General features: G+C 52.0%; 2 protein-coding genes across 5 annotated transcripts in view; one reads left to right on the forward strand and one right to left on the reverse strand.

Moving 5' to 3' along the window:
- The window catches only part of CREB3 (cAMP responsive element binding protein 3), a 5,187-nt gene extending 1,425 nt beyond the window's left edge, over nt 1-3,762 (reverse strand). The window contains exons 1-6 of one of the 2 annotated variants that reach the window (XM_059411385.1): nt 3,543-3,759; nt 3,295-3,442; nt 3,152-3,219; nt 2,949-3,038; nt 1,594-1,700; nt 1,414-1,482 (exon numbers count right to left, since the gene is read on the reverse strand). In XM_059411385.1, the coding sequence (XP_059267368.1) occupies nt 1,414-1,482; nt 1,594-1,700; nt 2,949-3,038; nt 3,152-3,219; nt 3,295-3,442; nt 3,543-3,635 (575 nt within the window). In that variant the 5' untranslated portion in view covers nt 3,636-3,759. Of the gene's footprint in view, nt 1-1,413; nt 1,483-1,593; nt 1,701-2,948; nt 3,039-3,151; nt 3,443-3,542 lie in introns of both variants that reach the window. The other variant, XM_059411384.1, reaches the window with a different exon arrangement.
- A 410-nt stretch (nt 3,763-4,172) lies between these two features.
- The window catches only part of TLN1 (talin 1), a 32,834-nt gene continuing 13,683 nt past the window's right edge, over nt 4,173-23,323 (forward strand). Inside the window, exons 1-29 of one of the 3 annotated variants that reach the window (XM_059411352.1) lie at nt 4,173-4,274; nt 10,444-10,606; nt 10,838-10,935; nt 11,175-11,304; nt 11,411-11,563; nt 11,819-11,961; nt 12,069-12,196; nt 12,889-12,949; nt 13,572-13,676; nt 14,013-14,168; nt 15,116-15,217; nt 15,388-15,464; nt 15,698-15,878; nt 16,051-16,164; nt 16,279-16,387; nt 16,607-16,815; nt 16,972-17,070; nt 17,469-17,519; nt 18,085-18,252; nt 18,433-18,727; nt 19,300-19,466; nt 20,238-20,366; nt 20,552-20,668; nt 20,770-20,883; nt 21,074-21,208; nt 21,580-21,708; nt 22,281-22,383; nt 22,493-22,701; nt 23,060-23,179. In XM_059411352.1, coding sequence (XP_059267335.1) covers nt 10,477-10,606; nt 10,838-10,935; nt 11,175-11,304; nt 11,411-11,563; nt 11,819-11,961; nt 12,069-12,196; nt 12,889-12,949; nt 13,572-13,676; nt 14,013-14,168; nt 15,116-15,217; nt 15,388-15,464; nt 15,698-15,878; nt 16,051-16,164; nt 16,279-16,387; nt 16,607-16,815; nt 16,972-17,070; nt 17,469-17,519; nt 18,085-18,252; nt 18,433-18,727; nt 19,300-19,466; nt 20,238-20,366; nt 20,552-20,668; nt 20,770-20,883; nt 21,074-21,208; nt 21,580-21,708; nt 22,281-22,383; nt 22,493-22,701; nt 23,060-23,179 — 3,732 coding nt within the window. In that variant the 5' untranslated portion in view covers nt 4,173-4,274; nt 10,444-10,476. The remainder of the gene's footprint in view (nt 4,275-10,443; nt 10,607-10,837; nt 10,936-11,174; nt 11,305-11,410; nt 11,564-11,818; nt 11,962-12,068; nt 12,197-12,888; nt 12,950-13,571; nt 13,677-14,012; nt 14,169-15,115; nt 15,218-15,387; nt 15,465-15,697; nt 15,879-16,050; nt 16,165-16,278; nt 16,388-16,606; nt 16,816-16,971; nt 17,071-17,468; nt 17,520-18,084; nt 18,253-18,432; nt 18,728-19,299; nt 19,467-20,237; nt 20,367-20,551; nt 20,669-20,769; nt 20,884-21,073; nt 21,209-21,579; nt 21,709-22,280; nt 22,384-22,492; nt 22,702-23,059; nt 23,180-23,323) is intronic. The other 2 variants (XM_059411353.1, XM_059411354.1) reach the window with 2 other exon arrangements.

Below are 23,323 nucleotides of genomic sequence, written 5' to 3' on the forward strand. Positions count from 1 at the left end.
AAAAAAAAAAAAAAAAAAGATTGTTAAAAAAAAAAAACACCTTTCTGTCCTGACCTGATTTAAACTCCTTTGCAAATACCTTCAGTGGTTCTATACTGTCCACTCAGCTATTTACACAATCCTCACCAGGCATTTGATGTTCTCTTTCTGACTTGACTCACCTACGTTCAGGTTCATGCCAGACTGCGCTATACCACTTTTTTTTTTTTTTTTAATATTTTATTTATTTATTTTACAGAGATCACAAGTAGGCAGAGAGGCAGGCAGAGAGAGAGAGAGAGGAGGAAGCAGGCTCCCGCTGAGCAGAGAGCCCAATGCGGGGCTCGATCTCAGGTCCCTGAGATCATGACCTGAGCCGAAGGCAGAGGCTTCAACCCACTGAGCCACCCAGGCGCCCCTATACCACTTTTTTTTCTTTATCTTTTTTTTTTTTTTTTTTGCCCTTTTTCTTTCTGCCTAGAGTGTTCCCTATCCTGATCCCCACCCCAGAATCCTATCTACCATCACACATCATCTGCCCCATGGGGTTTTTCTTTTTTTGTTGTTTTTTTTTTAAATTAACATATAATGTATTATTTGTTTCAGGGGTACATGTCTGTGATTCATCTGTCTTAGAAATTCACAGCTCTCACCATAGCACAAACCCTCCCCAATGTCCATTACCCAGCCACCCCCTCTACGCCAGTAACCCTCAGTTTGTTTCATGAGATTAAGAATCTCTTATGATTTGTCTCTCTCCTTTCGTCTTGTTTCACTTTCCCCCTATGAGCCTCTGCCTTGCTCCTCAAATTCCACAGATCAGTGAGATCATATGATAATGTCTTTCTCTGACTGACATTTCTCTTAGCATAATACCCTCTAGTTCCATCCACATCATGGCAAACAGCAAGATTTTTGGTTTTGATGGCTATATAATATTCCATTGTACATAGATACCACATCTTCTTTATCCATTCATCTGTTGAAGGACAACTAGGCTCTTTCCATAGTTTGGCTATTATGGACATTGCTACTATGAATACTGGGGTACACGTGCCCCTTCCGTTCACTACATTTGTATCTTTGATATAAATACCCAGTAGTGCAATTGCTGGGTTGTAGGGTAGCTCTCTTTTCAACTTTTTGAGGAACCTCCATACTGTTTTCCAGAGTGGCAGCACCAGCTTGCATTCCCACCAACAGTGCAGGAGGGTTCCATGGGGTCTTTGTTACTCCCTCCTCTCTCTCTCTGAGTACTTAAATTACTAAGTTACTTGTGAATTTGTTCCCCGTTACTATGAGCTTCTTGAAATCAGATCCCCTAAAGGCCAAGCACCAGACCCTGCATGTTGGAGCTGCCCAGTGTGAAGCAGGGGAAAGAGTGAGATGGCATAAAATGGGAAGGAGAAAGGACAATGTTAGTGAGTTACTTACAAATTCTGTTCCTCTAAGAGCTGTACTTTGTTCTGTAGCTCCAGATTCTGGGCTGTGTATTTCAAGACCCTAGGGAAATAATAGGATATGGGGATATGGCCTGTGTCCCCACTTCAAAACCCAGTGCTTCCGGCTACCTCTGCTCCTTACCCCCCACCCCCATCCCTCTCCCTCTTGTACCTGCTCTCTAAACCTCCCAAATACACCTTCTTCTTCCTGCGGCTCTCTTGAGCAGACTTTTTGTTTCTAATCTTCCTCCGCACTCGTGTCAGAACTTGTTCCTCCATCTAAGAGAACACAGAAAAGAAGTCTCATCAGAAGAACACTGGACCAAAGAGTTGGAATGCAACTGAATTCAATCTTCTTCTTAATGCAGGAATCCCTTCTAGAGCTTCCCTGACCAACAGACACTTGGCTTCTCTCTGAACACCTCTGAAGGCCAGGGTTAACGTCCTCATGAGCCAGACCATTTTAAACAATTTTATGAATTAAAGCAACAGAAACAACACCAACAACACCAACACCACTCCCCTTGGGGCGTCTGGATGGCTCATTTGCTTGGGCATCTGACTCATTTTTTTTTTTTTTTTAAGATTTTATTTATTTATTTATTTTATTTGACAGACAGAGATCACAAGTAGGCAGAGAGGCAGGCAGAGAGAGAGGAGGAAGCAGGCTCCCCACTGAGCAGAGAACCCAATGTGGGGCTCGATCCCAGGACCCTGAGATGATGACCTGAGCTGAAGGCAGAGGCATTAACCCACTGAGCCACCCAGGCACCCCGACAGCATCCTCTTAATATCTGTCAAAGATCTGGGTTCAAAACTAGACACTAAGATGTGCTCTTTTGGCCAGTACAAAGGATAATAAGACGGTCATTGCCCTTCTAGAGACAACACCTCCATTGATACAGCCTTTGAACCCCACTCACTTTCTTAGTCATCCCCAACTGCTAACTCATCTTACACTTTTTTTTAATTTATTTTTTATTTAATTTCAGCATAACCTCATCTTATACTTTTTAAGAAATTAAAATTCTCTCAACTTTTCTGTACTGTTGATTTCACAACAGTACCACAATACGGTGCTTGTAAAGCTGCCTCTCATTCCTTGAAACTTTAAAACTTAAAACTTGGGATTTTATAATTATTCTTGCTATTAGTCCAGCCTTGATGAATTCTAAAACTTAATTCTACCGTTCAGCTATAGGTGGATTTCGATGAGGCACTGAAATCTAAGCATCAGGGCCCTTTGCTTGCACAGTCCTTTCCAGGTCCCTATACCAAGGTTGCACTGATGATTTTGAACTCTTCTTTCTTAAAGAGAACACCAAAAATTTGTATAAACCCCACAAAACCAGGATTTGCCTCTGCATCTACCTTATTAATGACATGTTCCAATTTCCTACTAGCAACAAATGGTCTAAGTTTTCTAAACTCAGTCCGTCCTGTAATAAAATTAACAGAAGTGGGGGCTTGAGACTCAACCCCCACCCCCTCCCCCGCAGCTTTCACTCCCACCAATGAGAGTCTTACCTTAGTAAGAGGAAGTGTCCCATGCAGAGTAAGCCCCTCCTTCTCTAACAGCCTCTTCTCCTCATCTGTCAGTATCAGCCTAGCAATTTCCTGGGGTTACCAGGAGAGATGGGCAGCAGAGTTGTAAGGGGAGGTCAGAAAGGAAAGGGGAATCCGCCCCCACCCCCTGCAATGTGGGAATAATCCCGCCATAAATCAACTACCTGCTCTGCAGGCTCCTCCACACGCAGTGGAGTCGTCTGGGCCCCCTCTTTTCCATAGTTCCCACCATCTGCAAAAGGGAAAGTATAAACAGCCAGGCCCACAAGTCTCTCCTCCCACCAAACCTCACTTATTTGAGACTCACCTAGATCTATGGAGACATGCTGCTGTGAGAGAGAGTACGTGTGATCATGGAGAACAAGACAAGAATCAGAGGAGCTAAAGTCGCTCAACGATGCGGCGGGACTCAGCAGGGAACTCAGGAAATCCTCTGCCTCCCATTCACTCAGCGTCTGCACAGGGTTCAAATTAAGCCCTGACCTATTATTACCCACCGCCTCAAGAACGCGGTCCCAGCAACCCCGCGCCTCTCCGACTCACAGCCCCACCCACCTCGGAAAGTGGCTGCTCGGCCCCCAAATCTCCGCTTTCCTCTAGCAGGAAGTCCAGCAGGTCCTGGTCACCCAAGTCCAAGGCCAGTTCCATAGCCGGTTATGAACGGGAAGGATGGGCAGAAACACAGGAGTTCACCCCACCACCTACTCGCTGCCCTGAACCAGTCGCTCTCAAACCGCACCAGCCCCCTAGACTCGATCCTCCGCAACTTCCAACACCACGGAAGTGACGCTCCTACCCCCGAGACATTCCGGGACTTGGAGTTCCCTTTGACGCGGAAGTAGCCTAGCAGCTGCACGCCACGTCCCGGGAGCGACGCAAATAGAGGGGACGTCTCTGCGGCCTCCTCACACCCTAGGGGCGGGCATTGTAGGGGACGGACTCTGACTCGGCCCCCGGCTGAAAAAGGGAAGGGTTAGAGACTAAAAGGGAACTCGGGCGCTGTTCGAACATTTGCTCCGGATTGTGCCGCACCCTTGCTTCCTGCCGGGGAGGGGCAGCCTGTCTGAGGCTGGCTCCCGAGCATCGAGTGCCGCGGCCAGAGCAGCTTCCTGCTGCCCCCGCAACCATAGAGCGCGGGCCCAGGGCGCCGCCCGCGGGTGGGGGACGTTCCGCGGACGGAAGTGCCCGAGAGAGTGTCGAAGGGAGGGCGAGGCCGGAGCCCGATTGCCACCGGGAGAACGAGCGGGTTAGCGGGCCGGCGGGCGGGGCACGAGCCGGGCAGCGCAGGTAGGCCGGACTCGGCCGAGCCGGAGTCTCAGGGTGGGGCCGCGAGGCCGGACTCGGGAAGCTGGCGGGCAAGCGGGCGGGCGGGGCCCTCTGACTCTCTTGCGTCTCCTGCTTCGGGTCCTGTTGGAGAGGTCAGAGTCCAGTGTATCTCGGCTTGGGATCGGAGTTAAGTAGGGCGTTTTAAGGGAGCCAGGCCCTTCCTGGGATCAGTCCTCTGTCTGGAATAGTTTTGGGGAGGGCGAGATGTGGGTGGCATTGAGGCGCAGGGCGGGGATCGGGTTTGAGGTTAGCTGATAGCGGGTATGTGGGTAGGAAAGCTTCGGGTGAGTTTGGGATTAGGTAGAGTTGGGTTTAGGAATCAAGGTTAGTTTAAGGAGTTATAAAGCCGGAGTTGGAAATCTAGAGTTACTGGCGTGAGTCAGGTCCGTTTTATGTAGGTGAAGTTTGGATTAAGTCATTGTGGAGTTTTTTGGTGGTTTTTTGGTTTTTTGTTTTTTTCTGGCCAAGGTAAGTCAAAGGTGGGATTCAGGGCCGAGTCAACACAGGAATTAAATTAGAAGTCTAGTTTTAGGGATTAGAGAACATTAGCATGGAACTAGGGATAGATACCAAAGGGATGGGTCAGGAACCAAGTGACAAAGGAGTTTCAGGCTTAGAGATCAATATTTAAGGTTAAGGTCAGGGAATTTGGTGCTGGAAGTAAAAATTAGATCAATATTATGGATGAAGGATTGTGTACGGTGTCTGTTAGGAAAAGGATGAATGTCAAAGCCAGTATTGGGAAACAGGAAACAAACTAGGGTCAGGGTTAATGTTAAGAATTAGGGTTAGTTTTAGGGGCGCGTAGGTGGCTTAGTGGGTTAAGCCTCTCCCTTTGGTTCCTGTCATGATCTCAGGGTTCTGGGATCAAGCCCCACATCAGGCTCTCTGTCCCCCACTTCCCCACCCCCGACCTGCTTCTCTGTCTTCTTGTGATCTCTGTCAAATAAATAAAATCTTTTTTAAAAAAAGAATTAGGGTTAGTTTTAGGAGGGGGTTATGGTTGAAGTCTGGGTAGTTGGCCTCTGATAGATAAAATTTAAGAGATTGGTAGCAGGTAGGTGCACTCCTTTTGTGGGGAGGTCTCATTGCTACATAGTTTCAGTGGTTCTCTAGCCCAGAGATATGGTAAACTAATTTCACATTAGGGTTCTGGGCTTCACTAGAATTGCAGGTATCTGGGATTCCAGCTTCTTTATTTTGCTGTCTAAATCCAGCGCTCTTGCTGTGGTCACCACAGTTTAGGGACAGTGGTTTCTGGACTATGTTACTTACAAGATAGGAGGTAGGAATAGGCCTGGGACCCAGGAGATGTACAAGGCCTGGTCACAAGTGGGGGACTATTTAGGGAGAAGGGACTGTGATTAAGGGGAGGCTGACCATGAAAACATTGTTGCCATGGGAGAAAGAAATGACTGAATCCTCTGAAAGTTCAGCCCTACGGCCTCCCAGTTCCCTCATTCTCTGGCTATTAAGTCCTCTCTCCAGCTCTCCTCCCTGGCCCTGCAGTTCACATCCTCCCTGCATGCCCCTTTCGTCAAGCCCAATCCTGTATACAGATTTCTCCCCTCACCTGTCACTTCTTCCATACTTGTTCATCTTGCCAGTGGTGCCCAGCTGCAGTTCTGCCTCCCTTTCTGTCCCTGATACTGCACCTCCTACCATATTTTGCCCTCCCAAATCTGAGCTTTCACATCATCTTAAAGCACTCTTCCACACTTTCCCCCCTTACCCGCACCTCCTGGTCATCTGCTGAATACCCTACCCAAAGCCTAACATAACTGTCAAGTACCTGCAGGCCCTGCTGTGTGCCAGCCCCTGGCTCTAAGCCTTCTTAATTTCTTGGTCCAGTTGTAGATCCCCTTCCCCCACTCCCCAAACAGAAAAGAGGAAATGAGACCCAAAGAGGAAACTGGGTCTTGCTAATCCCACGCCCAGCCAGGCCACTGACCACACCCCCATTTCACTCCCAGCCTGACCCTGCCACTGACCACAGCACTATCCCCTACTCAGTGTGACCCAGCTGCTGGTTGTGCCCCAGACCCACCCCACCCCCACCAACTCAGCTTATATACTGCCACCATCCCATCGCTCTCCCCCCAACACCATCCTAGCCTTATTTAGCCATTGACCACAGCCCCATCTCTTCTCAGTCTCCCGCAGCCTAATCTGACCTCTGACCTCACTCTGTCATTCCCTGTCTTGTAATTATTTTGTCCCTTCGCCTAGCCTGAGTCGGTGACTGATCATAGATGTATTTTTCCTACCGCCGTCTTCCCCAGCCTTCTTCCCCATTTCTAGTTCGATACAGTCACTAACCTCATCCCTTCTGCCGCTACTGGTGCTAACCCCATCCCCATCTCCTGTGCCCCAGAGCCTCATCTTCATATACCCAGCTCGGCCCAATCCTGGCATTCTCCCCTTCCCAATTCCTTAGTAAACTCAAGCCACCCTAGCCACTGAATGGCTACTGATGACAGAAGCTGTGGGACTTCAGTCTGACTTTAGGCCCTGGTCCCTGAAGATTGACAAGACAAACTGTCATCAGGTCCTGACAGTTCTACCTCTTCAAACTACAAATGAACAACGTCCTCCTCTCCACCATTCTAACTACTGTCATCACTTCTCATTTGTGCTAATGCAGTGTCTTTCTGACCTATCTCCAAGGTAACAGCCAGAATTATTTTCCAGAATCTAGTTCTGGTTATGTCCCTTTTCTGCTCAAAGCCTCCCTTGGCCTCATGGTGCCCTCCAGGATGTAAAATACTCCTTCCTCTCTAGTCCTCCCCTGCCTTTCCACCCTGACCTGACTTCCCCGTCGCTGCTCCCTTGCAGGTACTCTGTGCTTCCGCCAGCCCACCCGCTCACTTCCCTGAATGCTCCTCCGTGATTTCCTGTTCCTCCACCTTTGCTTATGCTCTTCTTTCTGCCTGGAATGCTACCCCTGACTCACCTCCGGCTGGCGTAGTGGAGACAGCTTGGGCTTTGGAGTCAGAGATATGGGTTCAGATCCTGGCTTCACAACTTATTAGCTGTATGACTTTGGAGCAGTTCCTTGAACAAGTATTTAATATCTTTGCGCCTCAGTTTCCTAATCTGTAAAAATGGGTATAATGATACTTATCTTGCTGGGTTATTGTAAAGATGAAATGAAATTATGTATACAAAGAGATTGACATATCATCAATAAAAGGTAATCCTTACGATTTTTATTATCTTTATTTTAAAGTCCTAACTTCAAATGACACTTAAAACAGAGACTTTTCGGTCCCTTTTCTGTAACCTAAAGGGATCTCTCCCCTGAACACACACATCTTGACTCTGACCACATCCTGCCCTGTATTATAATTCTGTATTTGGCTTACTCACTCAACTAACCAGGAGCCCCTTGAAAGCGAAGGCAAGGGCTTGCTCTTCTTGCTTCCCAGTCACTGAGAGTTTGGCCCAGGGCCTTTTTCACAACAGACCCTCAGAAATGCTTGTTGGATGAATGGAGGGAGAATGTGTAATGGGAAGAGAGATGTTGGGGCAAGTTGTTCTCCTACGGACAGAGGTGTGTTTGTGGGGAAGCTGTGTGCGTGGGACAGGGTCTTTATGGGAAGATAATGTGGCTGAGATAGGGTCTGTGTAAGGGACTGCATGTTTGAGATAACGTGTATGTGGAGACAGTATTCGTAGTAGTTTTGTGGTAAAGAGCTCTGTGCATAGACAGGGGTGCAGTTGGAGAGAGTGGATATGTATAGATAGGTGTAGGTGGTAAGGGGCTATGTCGAGGGAGATCAGGTCCAGCCCGTCAGCTGCCCAGTCCAGCCCGAAATGAGCCTCCAGCAGCCTGAGGCCGGATATGTCAGTCTCACCCACAACCACCCCCCCCTTTACTCCCCCCTCCCCCCGCCCCGCGGTTTCGGACTCAGAGGCCAAATTTGGTAACAGACTGAGGGTTACTCCCCCAACCCTCATACATTCTGACTTTGTCTTCAGGTTTCTTTCTCCCTTGTCCCTTTCTGTAGCTCCCTGTCTTTCTGCAGCTCCCTTTGTGGGTATCTGTTCTGACTATATTTCCATGTGCCCCAAATTCTTTACCCCCCCCCAGTATACTTACATTCCATTCCTTGCTAGGATTTGACCTCTTGTCCTCCACCCCCCCCCCCAATTGCCCAACTCCTCTGGAATGCATCTCAGGAATGTCTTGAGGGAGGAGGAGTTCCCTGGGAGAGGGATGGGGGGGGGGGCATTGTTGCTGTTTCATAAAACATGGTGGAAAAAGGAGCAAAGTTCTCAGGCCAGAGGAGGAACTGGATGGCTTCTCCCCATACTTCCAAGGGGCTTGTTCTGTGCCCTCATCAACCTCTCACTTCTCAATTCCTTTTCCTCCTTCACCATCTTGTAGCTATGTGGGTGTCCACTCAGGACCAGCCTGGGAGTAAGGGTAGGCATGACTCATCTCCCTTATCGGGGTCTCACCAGAGGTTTCCGTGCTTGAAGAAGAAGGGGGTGTCCATATGTCCGGAGGAAGTGGGGGAGACGTGCCATTTCAGCTTAGGGTGGAGGGTCCTTTCAGTCCTGCCCTCAGCTCCTCCGACTCCTCCACTTCGCTGACCCTCCAGCCCTCCAGCAGCCCCACAGCCAGGTCTGTCAAGCTACTGGGAGAGGTAGCTGAGGAATGGGGGAGGTGGGCAGAGAGCTGGGGAGACTGGAAGGGTCCTCGCTTGTTTGGAAATAAAGATAGCAAGCTGTGGTTTCTTGTGAGACTCTGGACTGTTTATAAGGTCAGAATGGTCTCTCAGATCTCTGCTCCACACCTTTCCCACATATACCTGTCTCCTGTTTCTAGATTTTTCAGTCTCTACCTCATCCTTCCTAATCTCTTCACCATCCAAAAACCTATCCCTTCCCAACTTCCCTGGTTCTGGCTTCTGTATCCCAGCACTCCTACCTGTTTCTAACCTAACCCGAGTTGTCTGTTTCCCCACTTGGGGTTTGCTGCTTGCCAGGAGGGGAATGAGCAGCCCGAATTTGCTCATTCTCTCAGTTGAGAGGAACCAATCCCTGTACCAAACTGGGTCACATCATCAGCTGCCAGGCAGACTTGTCTTCTTGTCCCCCTGGGTGCCACCTGCCACCTGCAAGGGTTCCTCCAGCCTGCTGAGAGGTGCCAAGGAGGGTGGGGGAGGTCAGGGTGGGACTGATATCTTGAGGTGCCCTGAAAATACCATCAAGGGAGGCAGTAAGATAGGGGGCAGAGCTTGAGAAGGGCTTACTGAAGACTGGAGAGCCTGAGACCAGTTGTCGTGAGGACTGGGTATTCACTTGGTGACTTGGAGCAAGGACCAAGTTAGAGACTGAGCTCTTCCTCTGATCTGCCTTGAAACTACCCAACCTGCCCCACCATGTCTGATATCCATTCTGCAAAACTGAGAATTTGACTAGGTAATTTCTGAGATCCATTTGGATTAGAGAATCATCATTCTAGTTTGACTGCCAGGAAAGCCAGACGCAGGGCCAGGCTCCCTGGGAAGGCCCCTCCCTCTCCAGTTAGACGGTGCAAGCTGCCGGTGTTTCGTCTCCCTGCCCAGCTAGCTGGAGTCGGTGTTTGCAGGCTTCAGGATCTCTTGGGAATTACCTAATATAACGTCCTCATTTTGTAGAGAAGGAGGCTAAAGCTGTCAGAGGGGAGGTCACATGATGAATCAGGGCAGAGCTCTGAAAATCCCAGACAGGAAAAAGCCAGTAAGACCTAGTGAGAGACAAAGAGAGAAAAAGACTGAACTAAGAAAAGATGAAAACAAGGCAGAGGCAAGGCTGGGAAAAGAGCAAGGTAGGGGCCAAGAGAGAGACACTTGGCACACAGAAGGGAGGCACAGATTCTAGTGGTAGGGACAGGATGGTGTCTTCCGGGAACACTGCATTGCAGACCAGACGCACACCTAACCACTCTTAGGTGGTTAGGATTGGTTTTTTTGGTATAAATAATGTTTCCATCTTTAAAATGCTTAAATAAAACAAAATAACCACGTTACTCTATGCTCTGGTGGGTCCCTTTCAAAAACACCCCTCCCTGGGGCTCCATCTGGGGGACCTCCTGTCCTCTAATACGGATGTGTGCTAATGCGCTGATGCCACGGGCCAGGTAGAGACAGGCTGGAGAGGAGAAGCTGCCACCATGGTTGCGCTTTCGCTGAAGATCAGCATTGGGAACGTGGTGAAGACGATGCAGTTTGAGCCGTCCACCATGGTGTATGATGCCTGTCGCATCATTCGTGAGCGCATCCCAGAGGCCCTGGCTGGCCCTCGTGAGTCTGAGTACCCTGGTGGCGGGGGTGGGAGTCTTCCGTCCCTCCTTTTTCCCCGGGCTCTTGATTTTAAGGGATGAACTCAAGGCTGCTCATCCCTCAAGCGTGTGCTCCCTGGTTCCTTCTCTCCCCCTTAAGCCCTCAGTCTCTGGGGAAATAGTAAGGGAACCATGCAGCCATTCAGCAACACTGGGGTCCTCGTAGTCTGAGGTGAGCCATCCTTTCTTTTAGCCAGCGACTTTGGGCTCTTCCTATCAGATGAAGACCCCAAAAAAGGTATATGGCTGGAGGCCGGGAAAGCCTTGGATTACTACATGCTCCGAAATGGGGTGAGTATCCCTTCATCAAGGACCATCAACATCCCCTCTTCTACCTCCTGTTTCAGCACCCATGTCTGTTGTCTCTGAGCCTCTCCAGGCTTTCTATCCCAGGCAGTCAAAATAACCTGCTTTTTGAGTGAGCCACCGTAGTGTTGCTTTTAGTAATCTACTTGCCTCTCCTCTGGAGGAGAAAGGAAGTAATACCTCTGGCTTCAAGGGGACCCCTCCTCCTGTTCCCGCCCCACCAGGACACCATGGAGTACAGGAAGAAACAGAGGCCCCTGAAAATCCGTATGCTCGATGGAACCGTGAAGACTATCATGGTGGATGACTCTAAGACTGTCACCGACATGCTCATGACCATCTGTGCCCGCATTGGTAAGGGGTCTTGGGGGGTTTGAGGGCACAGGAATGGAGGCTCCCGCTCTGCTAGAGAACACAGATGTGGTGCCTGGGGTGCCACCAACCCCTCCCCCTCCCCCAGGCATCACCAACCATGATGAATATTCACTGGTGCGAGAGCTAATGGAAGAGAAAAAGGAGGAGGTGACAGGGACCTTACGGAAGGACAAGACACTGCTGCGAGATGAAAAGAAGATGGAGAAACTAAAGCAGAAGTTGCACACAGATGATGAGCGTAAGCAGAAATCGAAAAAAGAGGGCCCTGGAAATGGTCGGGGTCGGGGGAGTGGCGGGGGGGCGGTGTTCATTCATTAGTTACGGAGAATCTGCTTTTGCGAGGCGCCATTTGAGATGCAGGCTGCATCAGTAGTAAAACAAAGTCTTACGCTCATGGAACTTCTCAGTGAGTGAAGGTAGGAGACGAAGAGCAAAGAGCAGACCAGGCAGGCGCCCTAGGGGCTCGGCACTGAGGGGACTGTGTGTGTCTCAGTGAACTGGCTGGACCATGGCCGCACGCTGAGGGAACAGGGAGTAGAGGAGCATGAGACGCTTCTGCTGCGGAGGAAGTTCTTCTACTCAGACCAGAATGTGGACTCCCGGGACCCCGTACAGCTGAACCTTCTTTATGTGCAGGTGTGGAGAGGATTTGCCTGGGTAGGGGAGGTAGGGAGAGGCGGTGGGAGCACAGAGAGGGATATCCCCACACCCACACCCACCACCCACCGCCTTGTGTTCTCCAGGCACGAGATGACATCCTCAATGGCTCCCACCCTGTCTCCTTCGACAAGGCCTGTGAGTTTGCTGGCTTCCAGTGCCAGATCCAGTTTGGGCCCCACAATGAGCAGAAGCACAAGGCTGGCTTCCTCGAGTGAGTGACCCACATCCCACACCCTGTCAGGGCCCAGGACTCACTGGGCCCAACAGCCCTGCCCCCCTCCCAGGCTTTCTCTCTCTGTTCTTCTTCCACACGGGTCCCTTTTTTTGCTGCCGTCAGCTGTTTGTCTCCTTGCTGGCCCCATGTGGAACACAAACGTAACCCAGAATCTCTGCCTCTGCCCCACACCTCTCAAGCAAGCATGTAGCCTCTCTGAGATTCTCTGAAGAATTTTACTGTAGCAGCCAGAGGAAAACAGAACATTTCTCCTCATAGGGAACATAGACTTAGAAAGCTTCATGAGTCTCATCCACCAATACTCAGAATGTGGAGAGTGCAGCGTGGCTTGCTTGGCTTCCTCCATGCATGGTCATCCTTCTCCTGAACTCCGTCTGCTCTTGGTTCCCTGCAGTAGTGCTCTAGACCCTCTGTCCCTCAGGGACTGAGCCTGCAACTCAGGTTCCCCCAGTCCCTCTCCCTGTAGGGTGAGACATGGGCTGCACTTAAGAGCTCATGCTAGGCCTTCTCGACTTCATGAATAATCCCAACTCTGTTCCCTTGAGCCTTCCTTCTCCCCAAAGATAACACTGTCCTAGACATTTCCTCACACCCCCAGGCCTACAGTCCATGGCCCACATATCCCTGATGCTGTCCACTACATGCTGACCCTCCCTTTTCTGGTGTAGCCTGAAGGACTTCCTGCCCAAGGAGTATGTGAAGCAGAAGGGAGAGCGTAAGATCTTCCAGGTGAATGGGGGTCGGGGAAAGTGCTGGGGATGCCCTGGGAGCTTTGCTGCTTAATCCTACTGACTGAATGGACCCCGCCCCTTCTTTGTCTCTTCCCACCCGGGTTCCACCCACCAAGCTGCTCTTCCACCTCTCCTGTGCTGAGAAAGCCAAAGACCTGGGCTCCATCACTGCATTTGCTGTGGAATTCAATTCAATATTCTTGTTTTCTTTTCTTTGCCTCTAACATGAGATGACAGTACCTTTCCTGGGTAGGACTGATAGGAGAATCAAATGAGATAGTATGCCTCAAATTACTGTGAAAAGTATATCTTTGTACAAATGTGTTATCCCCACTTCTTGAATACTCAACCAAAAAACGATCTATTTGACCTTCTACTTCTTATCTGTTGGTTTCCAGAACATCTGCAAGTTCTTTAACTGTATTCCCTGAATTCCCGCTTCTGCGTATCCTTCATCAGCCCCCCCAGTCTGTCACCCTCTCATTTCTCATATCCTGCACCCCCAACCTTTCCTGTGCCCCCCATAATACGCTTTCATTGTAGTTAATGTCACAACTCCTTGTCTGTAACACTGTCCGCCCACATTCTGCTAAACGTTTTTTCCCGTTTCCCGTTTCCAGGCACACAAGAATTGTGGACAGATGAGTGAGATCGAGGCCAAGGTGCGCTATGTGAAGCTAGCCCGTTCTCTCAAGACATATGGTGTCTCCTTCTTTCTTGTCAAGGTGGGCTACAGACCCTTCTCACTGTCCTCCTCAGTCCTGCTCTTTCCTTTCCCCTCAAAGTCTGGCCCTGCCTTTGGTCACATTTTCTATCATCCCTACAACTCCCATTCTCTGCCATGCTCTGACCTTGTGAAAATTTGCCCTGTTGTCAGCCCTCTGCCACCACTTGGCTCCCAACCCTGTGTTTTCCCTCGAGGAGCTTGTCCCAGCTCCATCTAGATACCCAGTTCAGCTCTTCCCATGCTCCTCAGCAACCCCTTGTGATCCAGATCTGATCTCCTCGTTCACTCGCTATGGCCTGTAGCCACAGTACCAATGACAACCTCTGCCTCACAGGAAAAGATGAAAGGAAAGAACAAGCTGGTGCCCAGGCTTCTGGGCATCACTAAGGAGTGTGTGATGCGAGTGGACGAGAAGACCAAGGAGGTGATCCAGGAATGGAGCCTCACCAACATCAAACGCTGGGCTGCCTCTCCCAAGAGCTTCACCCTGGTGAGTCTGGGAGCCCAGAGGGGAAAGCGCTTTGGAATTTCCAGGCAGGGGTTGCTGCAGAGGTCGCTTCCCTCCCTTGGGATAGTGCAGTGTGTGTGACTCCAGCAAAGGAGAATTTTGTAACGATTACAGGACCATGGAGATCAGAGTAGAGGAGAAGCTTTCCTGGAGAATAAGTGATGCTACAATGAAACTGTCTAAAAAATCAACAGGACAGGCGCACCTGGGTGGCTCAGTGGGTTAAGCCTCCGCCTTCAGCTCAGGTCATGATCTCAGGGTCCTGGGATCGAACCCCACATCGGGCTCTCTGCTCGGGCGGGGAGCCTGCCTTCCCCCGACCCCCGCCTGCCTCTCTGCCTACTTGTGATCTCTGTCAAATAAATAAATACAATCTTTTAAAAAAAAAAAAAGTCAACAAGACAGAACTGTCACCAGCAAGCTGAGCTTGCAGAATACTTGAGGAGAGGGAAGGAAAAAGTGGTAGAAAAGATAAGCCTCCTCTCTTTGAGCAGGAACTATATAGTAGGTCCCCCCCCCCCCCGGCTTTATATTTTCGTGTGCTGGATGGAAACTGATACCACCTTGATAAAGTGCCCCAGTAAGGGGATGAGAATTTCTTAAAGGCTATTTTTCCATTTTGGATACTAGTGCTAACCCCCAGATGTGGTCAGTGATAAATGTTTGTCTTCCCAATTTTATTATCAGGGAAGAGAAAAGAGATTTCATGGATGGCATGCATGTGAACTATGCAGCACAAAGACTCTTCTCAGAAATAAAGTGTTGCCCTCCTGGGAGGAAAAGAAAGAGGAAATTAAAGGGTGGGCTTCTCCCCAGAGAGCTGTTGCAGGGGAAGCCCTCGCCAGCTCACCCGTGGGGCTCCCATCCTACCTTTTTCCATCCTGAGTATATGCTGGCTCTCCCACCAAGCCCCCACCTTGTCACCCTAGGATTTCGGGGACTACCAAGATGGCTACTACTCAGTACAGACGACGGAAGGAGAGCAGATCGCACAGCTCATCGCTGGCTACATTGATATCATCCTTAAGAAGGTGCCCACCTCAGCCTTTTCCTTATCTTCCCCCACCTTCTACCCAAGTCAGTCCTTTCAAAGTGGGGCACCAGGTTCTGGAAAAAGGCTGACTAGGGGAAAGAAGAAGCTACCTTTTCCCTGCCTCTCTTTTCTTTAATTGTTGTTCCTTTTTCTTTCCCTTTCCTACAGAAAAAAAGCAAGGATCACTTTGGGCTGGAGGGAGATGAGGAGTCTACTATGCTGGAGGACTCAGTGTCCCCCAAAAAGTACGAAGGGAGCTGGGCTCATCCCATCCATCAGGGGCAGGGATGGCAGGGCCTGACTCCAACGACTGCTGAGGGGTGGGAAATCCCTAGGACGGTTCTTTAACCAGTCACAGGCTCTCCTAAGACCTCACCTGCCCCACTAGACTCTAGGACCTGCAAAGGTAGTAGAGCTGGGTGGGAAGGGGGTGATAGCACAGAGTCCTCTGAGTGCTTCCCGGGGTGTCCCCTTCTAGGTCGACAGTGTTGCAGCAGCAGTATAACCGGGTGGGGAAGGTGGAGCACGGCTCTGTGGCCCTGCCCGCTATCATGCGCTCCGGAGCCTCTGGGCCTGAGAATTTCCAGGTGGGCAGCATGCCACCAGCCCAGCAGCAGATCACCAGTGGCCAGATGCACCGAGGACACATGCCCCCTCTGGTAAGAGTATGCTGCCAACAGAGGGCTAAGCCGTTCCTCCACCGTCAGCGGGGCCCAGCCAGGAGCTAGGCAGTCTTTCCCCACATCCCTGTTTGTATTCCTGTCCCTAGCCTCGAGTTCTTTACCTTCTCTTGCCTCTAAGCATTCCATTTCTCCTGCCCTTGTGTTGCAGACATCAGCCCAGCAGGCGCTCACTGGGACCATCAACTCCAGCATGCAGGCCGTGCAGGCTGCCCAGGCCACTCTGGATGACTTTGACACTCTGCCCCCTCTGGGCCAGGATGCTGTGAGTACGGGAGGAAGGAGCGGCCGGGTGCTAAGGCCGGGACTCCCTGGAGTGATCAGGGTTGACCAAACCAGGGCAGACCCTGAGCTTTGCTTCTCTGTCTTTCCCTCGCAGGCCTCTAAGGCCTGGCGTAAGAACAAGATGGATGAATCAAAGCACGAGATCCACTCCCAGGTAGATGCCATCACGGCCGGTACTGCCTCTGTGGTGAACCTGACAGCAGGTAAGCTGGGCGCCAGGCTCTCCTTGTGGTGGGGAGGGGGAGGAAGAACGCGTGTGAGCACAAGTGTGATGGCCCTGGGTGGGACCGCACCTTGACTCATAGAAGAGACCATGTGCATGTACGCCTGTCTCCGGATGTGTGTATGACTAACGCCTCTGACTGCACTTCGTCTGGCCTGCCCGCCTCTCACTCATGCTCCTCTCCCTCATCCTCCCTTAGGGGACCCTGCAGAGACAGACTACACAGCGGTGGGCTGTGCGGTCACCACCATCTCCTCCAACCTCACGGAGATGTCCCGCGGCGTCAAGCTGCTGGCGGCGCTACTGGAAGACGAGGGCGGCAGTGGCCGGCCCCTGCTGCAGGCCGCCAAGGGCCTCGCCGGGGCAGTGTCTGAGCTGCTGCGCAGTGCCCAGCCTGCCAGTGCTGAGGTCAGGGGCCACGGGCTGGCACCAGGGCAGAGAGCCCAAAGGAGAAGGGGGCAGTCCAGGCTGTGGGGTAGAGTTGGGGGACCCATGGGCCTGTAGGACTCAGGTGCGTGTGGGCAGGGATTGGGCAGCTTCTGACTGGTGTCCACTCTTCCACAGCCCCGTCAGAACCTGCTGCAAGCAGCTGGGAACGTGGGCCAGGCCAGTGGGGAGCTGTTGCAGCAAATTGGGGAGAGTGATACTGACCCCCACTTCCAGGTTAGTGACTTACCCAACCCCTAGAACATAAGCTTCTTGGAGGTAATCTCTGACCCTGAATCTAGCTCCTAATCCTGTTCCTACAAATCAACGTCTCAGAGCCAGTCTGAGCCTCTCTTTGCAGGGAACGACACTGGGAACCTCCAGTCCCTTTTTTAGGGGATGAGAATTCAGAATTCCTGAGTCTAAACTAAATCTACTAGTTCACACTTGGCTGATTGATATTTTGTAGCCTCTTGTCATCTTTTCCTTGTCTTCCCCATATATAGCCCTTGTCCCAGCTTAACATGCTGAAACCCCCTCCATGCCACCCTAAGGACACCATTCCTCTAGCTACCCCCTTCCCCACCCCATGCCGGTTTCCTCAGCTGACTTGTTATCCTGGATTTCCCATGCAGATATGTGCACCCAGAGGGGCTGGGGCTCGATCTCCCCACGATACCCCCACGGTAACGGCCTCTGGCCTGGGCCTTCCCAGCTTTGTCCTCTCTGAGCCGCATACACTCGCTCTGCACCTCTCCCTCAACCTCCTAGGGGAGCAGAACATGATGGGAGATGGGTAGGCATGTCAAAGGCAGGGCTTAGAAAAATAGGATCAGGGAGGGCTGTACGGGGTCTCGTACTCCAGGGTGACAGCTTCCAACCAAGATTGAGAAGAAATGAAGGAAAGAAGCTGAGGGTAGGAGGGATGCCAAGGGGTACCTCTCTCCATCCCACTGTAACACCACTGCAACACCACTGCTCTTCCCTCCCCATCTCCATCCGAGTGTATCCGCCTCATGCATTTCTCCCTTTGGTGTAGGCTCTGTTTCTCCTGGTGTAGGTTTGTTCCTAGGTGGGGGTTCTGTCCTACCGGGTGCTCGAGGCAGGGGCTTGGGGTTTCTTCTGGTTGCTTCTGCATATACTGTCCTATGATTGGAGTCAGTGGGAATAATGAAACAGCTTATGCCTCTGAGAAGGGTCCCTGGATCCCAAGCCCGATCTCAAGGCCTGCTGACAGCTGTTTCCTCACAGGACGTACTAATGCAGCTAGCCAAGGCCGTGGCAAGTGCCGCAGCTGCCTTGGTCCTCAAGGCCAAGAGTGTGGCCCAGCGGACAGAGGACTCCGGGCTCCAGACCCAGGTCATTGCTGCAGCAACACAGTGTGCCTTGTCCACCTCTCAGCTGGTGGCCTGTACCAAGGTGAGTCCCACAGGTGGCGCTAGCCTGTGCTGCGGGGTGATGGTGCCGCACACCAGAGCCTCTTGCTTCACTTCTTCGGCTCCTCCTTACCTCTCCCAGTGACTGCTGCACACACCACAAATACCCCACCTCGCAGCTCCTTTCCACAGCCTTCATCTCTCACATGCGGTTTGCCTGCAGGTGGTGGCGCCTACGATCAGCTCACCCGTCTGCCAGGAGCAGCTGGTGGAGGCCGGACGGCTTGTGGCCAAAGCCGTAGAGGGCTGTGTGTCTGCCTCGCAGGCAGCCACAGAGGATGGGCAGCTGCTTCGGGGAGTGGGAGCAGCGGCCACCGCTGTCACCCAGGCCCTGAATGAGCTGCTGCAGCACGTGAAGGCCCATGCCACAGGGGCTGGGCCTACTGGCCGTTACGACCAGGCCACTGACACCATCCTCACCGTCACCGAGAACATCTTCAGTTCCATGGGTGATGCTGGTAAGGACACCACTCCCGGGGAGACCACGAACCCCTCTGAGGCTCCTTGAGCCCAGTGGACATTGCCTTGCAGACCCGCCACCTCCCCCTAAGGACTCAGCATAGTAGGCTAGATGTTCGGTATCTCTGAAACCTCCAGTTTCTCCTCTGTAAAGCAGGAATATGATCCCTGTTCTGCCTTCTTTGGTGCTTTTAGAGAATATGCAGAAGTGTATACAAACACAGCAGGAAGTTGGAAGGTGGCATTATTAAGAGATAGCCTTCCCCACTCCACCCTACCTGTTCACCCCTAAAAGCCTTCGCAAGAACTATCTTCTCTTCTCAAGACTATTTGCTGAAAATAGCCATTATAGACCATCTTCCTTCCCACGAAAGCCTGCCAGGAAATCTCCTTCTCCAAGATCCTAAACTCAAAAAAACCCAGTAACTCCAGGGGAATCACTTCGAGAACCTTTGTGTCTCTTTAACTCTTCTCAAGAGCACGGTCTACCTTGTCTGCACCCTTTCCCCCCACCCCTAGCACCCTTGCAGTGTCTCAGGCTTCCTTACCTGACTGTGTCCTGTCCTCTCAGGTGAGATGGTACGACAGGCCCGCATCCTAGCCCAAGCCACCTCTGACCTGGTCAATGCCATCAAGGCCGATGCTGAGGGGGAGAGCGACCTGGAGAATTCCCGAAAGCTATTAAGCGCCGCTAAGATCCTCGCTGATGCCACGGCCAAGATGGTGGAGGCTGCCAAGGTACAAAACCTTCTGTGCACAATCCCTGATTGAGACCTGAAAGGAAGTAGAAAGGTCCAGAGGGGGTCACCCTTTCCTGATGGAAGAGACCCAGGAAAAGCAGGGAATACATGAGAACAAAGAGAAGCGCTCAAGAAGTAAATGCACCCCAGGCATCCAGTGGATGGCGGCCCAGGCTTCGCGCTAGCATGCCACTGCCCCTTTTTTTCCCTCCAAGTCCAAAGTCTGCTGTCCTTACTTTCTCCTACTTTGCTACCCGCTTCCTGGTCTCTCCTGGGAATGCACAGAAGCATTCAGTCCTCAGCAAGGCAGGGGGACACGGACACAGGGTGCAGAAGACTGTCAGGAAGAAGCCAGGAAGCTCTCACACTCCCTGGGCTGTGGCATTCTTCAGCTCGCAGGAATAACCAGGTCCCCTGATGTGGTTTTTGAGATCCCAGATCTAAACTTTGTCCCCACCCCATCCCAGAGAGCCCCCCTCACCCCCATTTGCTAGTGGCATCTTGTGGGGAGTAGGGAAAGACACATGGCTCCTTCCCCCAAGAGGGACAGAAGCAATAGTTCCACCTAAAGAGGGTCCAAAGGGAATCCAGGGCCCCCCTACACCTCCCTCTTGCCTGCCCGAGGCAGCTCATCTCAGCTGCAGTTACATTTAGCGCGGAGAGTTAGAAATGACTTGAGGAAAATGTTTGAGTCTGGAGGGGTCTGAGCAGAGCTTATTTGGGGGTGCACAGGGACAGTGAGTGAGGAGTGTCTTTCCACTTCTCTCAGGGAGCAGCTGCCCACCCTGACAGTGAGGAGCAGCAGCAGCGGCTGCGGGAAGCGGCTGAGGGGCTGCGCATGGCAACCAATGCGGCTGCTCAGAATGCCATCAAGAAGAAGCTGGTACAGCGCCTGGAGGTGAGGCTGGGAGGGGAACGTGGAGCAAGGGTGTGGGCGCCATGGGAGGAATGAATGACAGTGGGAGGGAGGAACGTACAGAGAGAGACTTGAGCAGTATCTCCTCGTGGGCTAGCACAGCCAGGGTGGGCCAGAGGCCGAGTAGGGCACTGCCTGGGCCTTGTCCTAATGCTCTGTCCTCACAGCACGCAGCCAAGCAGGCTGCGGCCTCAGCCACACAGACCATCGCTGCAGCCCAGCACGCAGGCTCCACCCCCAAGGCCTCTGCCGGTCCCCAGCCACTGCTGGTGCAGAGCTGCAAGGTGAGACTCAGTGGGAGGTGGTGAGGAGGTGTGGGAGGAGGGACTCCCCTCCCCACCCCCAGTCTGTGACAAGGCAGCTCTCATGATGTTTTCCCCCACAGGCTGTGGCAGAACAAATTCCACTGCTGGTGCAGGGCGTCCGAGGGAGCCAGGCTCAGCCTGACAGTCCCAGTGCTCAGCTGGCCCTTATTGCTGCAAGCCAGAGCTTTCTGCAGGCAAGGCACCCTCTCCCACCTCTCAGACAAGACCCTTCCCACCCTCTGAGCTCCCAAGATCGCCTACAGTGTAAAGCTCCGCCAATAGGCTCCTTCCCGGATGGAGCCACAGCAGTCCGAATGCCCTCACCAGCATCAGTCCGTGTACCCAAGCAGATCGTACATTCATCTGCTCTCTGTTCCCCAACAGCCAGGTGGGAAGATGGTGGCCGCTGCGAAGGCATCAGTGCCAACAATCCAGGACCAGGCTTCGGCCATGCAGCTGAGTCAGTGTGCTAAAAATCTTGGTACCGCCTTGGCAGAACTTCGCACTGCTGCCCAGAAGGTATGGGAGCTGGCGGCTTTGGAAAGTGAGGGAAGGAGCGCCCAGGGCACAGTCAGTTAAGCATCTGACTCTTGATTTCGGCTCAGATCATGATCTCAGGCTCATGAGATCAGGCCCCATGTCAGGCTCCATGCTCAGCGCAAAGTCTGCTTAAGTTTCTCTCTCCCTCCCTGCCGTGTGTGCATGCCTATGTGTATGCTCTCTTTCTCAAATAAGTAAATCTTAAAAAAAAAAAGAAAGAAAGAAAATGAGGGTGGAGTTCTGGGATGATGGGGAGTCTGCAGAACCACCTCAAATGGGTAATTGTGTAACCTGGGGTATCCCTGAGACACAGCAGTACCTCCTGTATCCAAAACCCCTTATCATTGTAGGCTCAGGAAGCATGTGGACCTCTGGAGATGGATTCTGCCCTAAGTGTGGTGCAGAATCTAGAGAGAGACCTGCAGGAAGTGAAGGCAGCAGCTCGAGATGGCAAGCTTAAACCCTTACCCGGAGAGACTGTAAGTTTTCTTAATACTTCTTGGGTGCCTGGGTGGCTCAGTCAGTTAAGCATCTGCCTTCGGCTCATGTCATAATCCAAAGGTCCTGGGATCGAGCCCTACATCAGGCTCCTTGCTCAGCGGGAAGCTGCTTCTCCCTCTGCCTGCTGCATCCCCTGCTTGTGTACACTTTCTCACTCTTTCTCTCTGTCAAATAAATAAATAAAATCTTATTTAAAAAAAAAAAAACCTTCATTCTAATTAAACGCTGAGGTTTTTTTCCCACCTGCACTCCAGAGCTACCCAAAACCTTCATTTAAACTGCCAGCTGGGGGCGCCTGGGTGGCTCAGTGGGTTAAGCCTCTGCCTTCTGCTCAGGTCATGATCTCAGGGAGCCTGCTTCCTCCTCTCTCTCTCTCTCTCTCTCTCCCTACCTCTCTGCCTGCTTGGTCTCTCTCTGTCAAATAAATAAATAAAATCTTTAAAAAATAAAAAAAATAAAAAATAAATAAACTGCCAGCTGATCCCAACTAGCTTCTCAAGGTCCCATTTCCCAGGTCTTTCTGCCCCTGAGTCTCCCACCTCATCCCTAGATGGAGAAATGTGCCCAGGACCTGGGTAACAGCACCAAAGCAGTGAGCTCTGCCATTGCCCAGCTGCTGGGGGAGGTCGCCCAGGGCAATGAGAATTATGCAGGTATGTGGAGGGGCAGGGGAACAGGAGCTGAAGGAGGGATGGCGCTACCAAGGAAGCTGTGGGGATTGAAGCCTGGCAGTAAAGGCACCTTTTCCCTTCATCTGCCCAGGAATCGCAGCTCGGGACGTGGCAGGTGGGCTGCGATCCCTGGCCCAGGCCGCTCGGGGTGTAGCTGCCCTGACATCAGATCCTGCAGTGCAGGCCATTGTGCTTGACACCGCCAGCGACGTTCTGGACAAGGCCAGCAGCCTCATCGAGGAAGCAAAAAAGGCAGCCGGCCATCCCGGGGACCCTGAGAGCCAGCAGCGGCTTGCCCAGGTCAGGTCTGGGGAAGAGGCCACTTACCCCATGGCCCAGCCTGACTGGCGCTGAGTCTCATCCACATTGATAGGCCCCTTCCCAGGTCTGCTCCTGACAACTCCTGTCTGAATTCCATTGTTTCCCTCAGTATTGGGAGGAGGGTCTCAGTCAGCCTGAGGCAGGGGCCTCACTGAACACTGGGTTCGAGACAGTTTGATCACTATCAGTTGACACCTTAACTTCAGCCCCTTTGGCTGCACATCCCCTTCCTTTCCTCTTCACTTTTGGAGGCAGTAGAACATGTCCCCATGAGTGGAGGAGGGGCTCTCCCAAATTGTTTCCATTTTGGCAACGCCTGTCTCCTTTTCCACCTCAGGTGGCTAAAGCAGTGACCCAGGCCCTGAACCGCTGTGTCAGCTGCCTGCCTGGCCAGCGAGATGTGGACAATGCCCTGCGAGCAGTGGGAGACGCCAGCAAGCGACTCCTGAGTGACTCGGTAGGAAGACCAAGGGTGTGGGGGGCACGTAGGAGCAGAAGAATTCCCAACCTTTAGACCTCTCCTTGACCTTGACTTCCCAGATTTACCCTCTTTCAGTACTCGCAGGCTCTGTGCCCACCTCCCAGCACTCCTTGACCAAAC

This window comes from Mustela nigripes, chromosome 9, assembly GCF_022355385.1.
Source record: "Mustela nigripes isolate SB6536 chromosome 9, MUSNIG.SB6536, whole genome shotgun sequence".
Lineage (NCBI taxonomy): Eukaryota > Metazoa > Chordata > Mammalia > Carnivora > Mustelidae > Mustela > Mustela nigripes.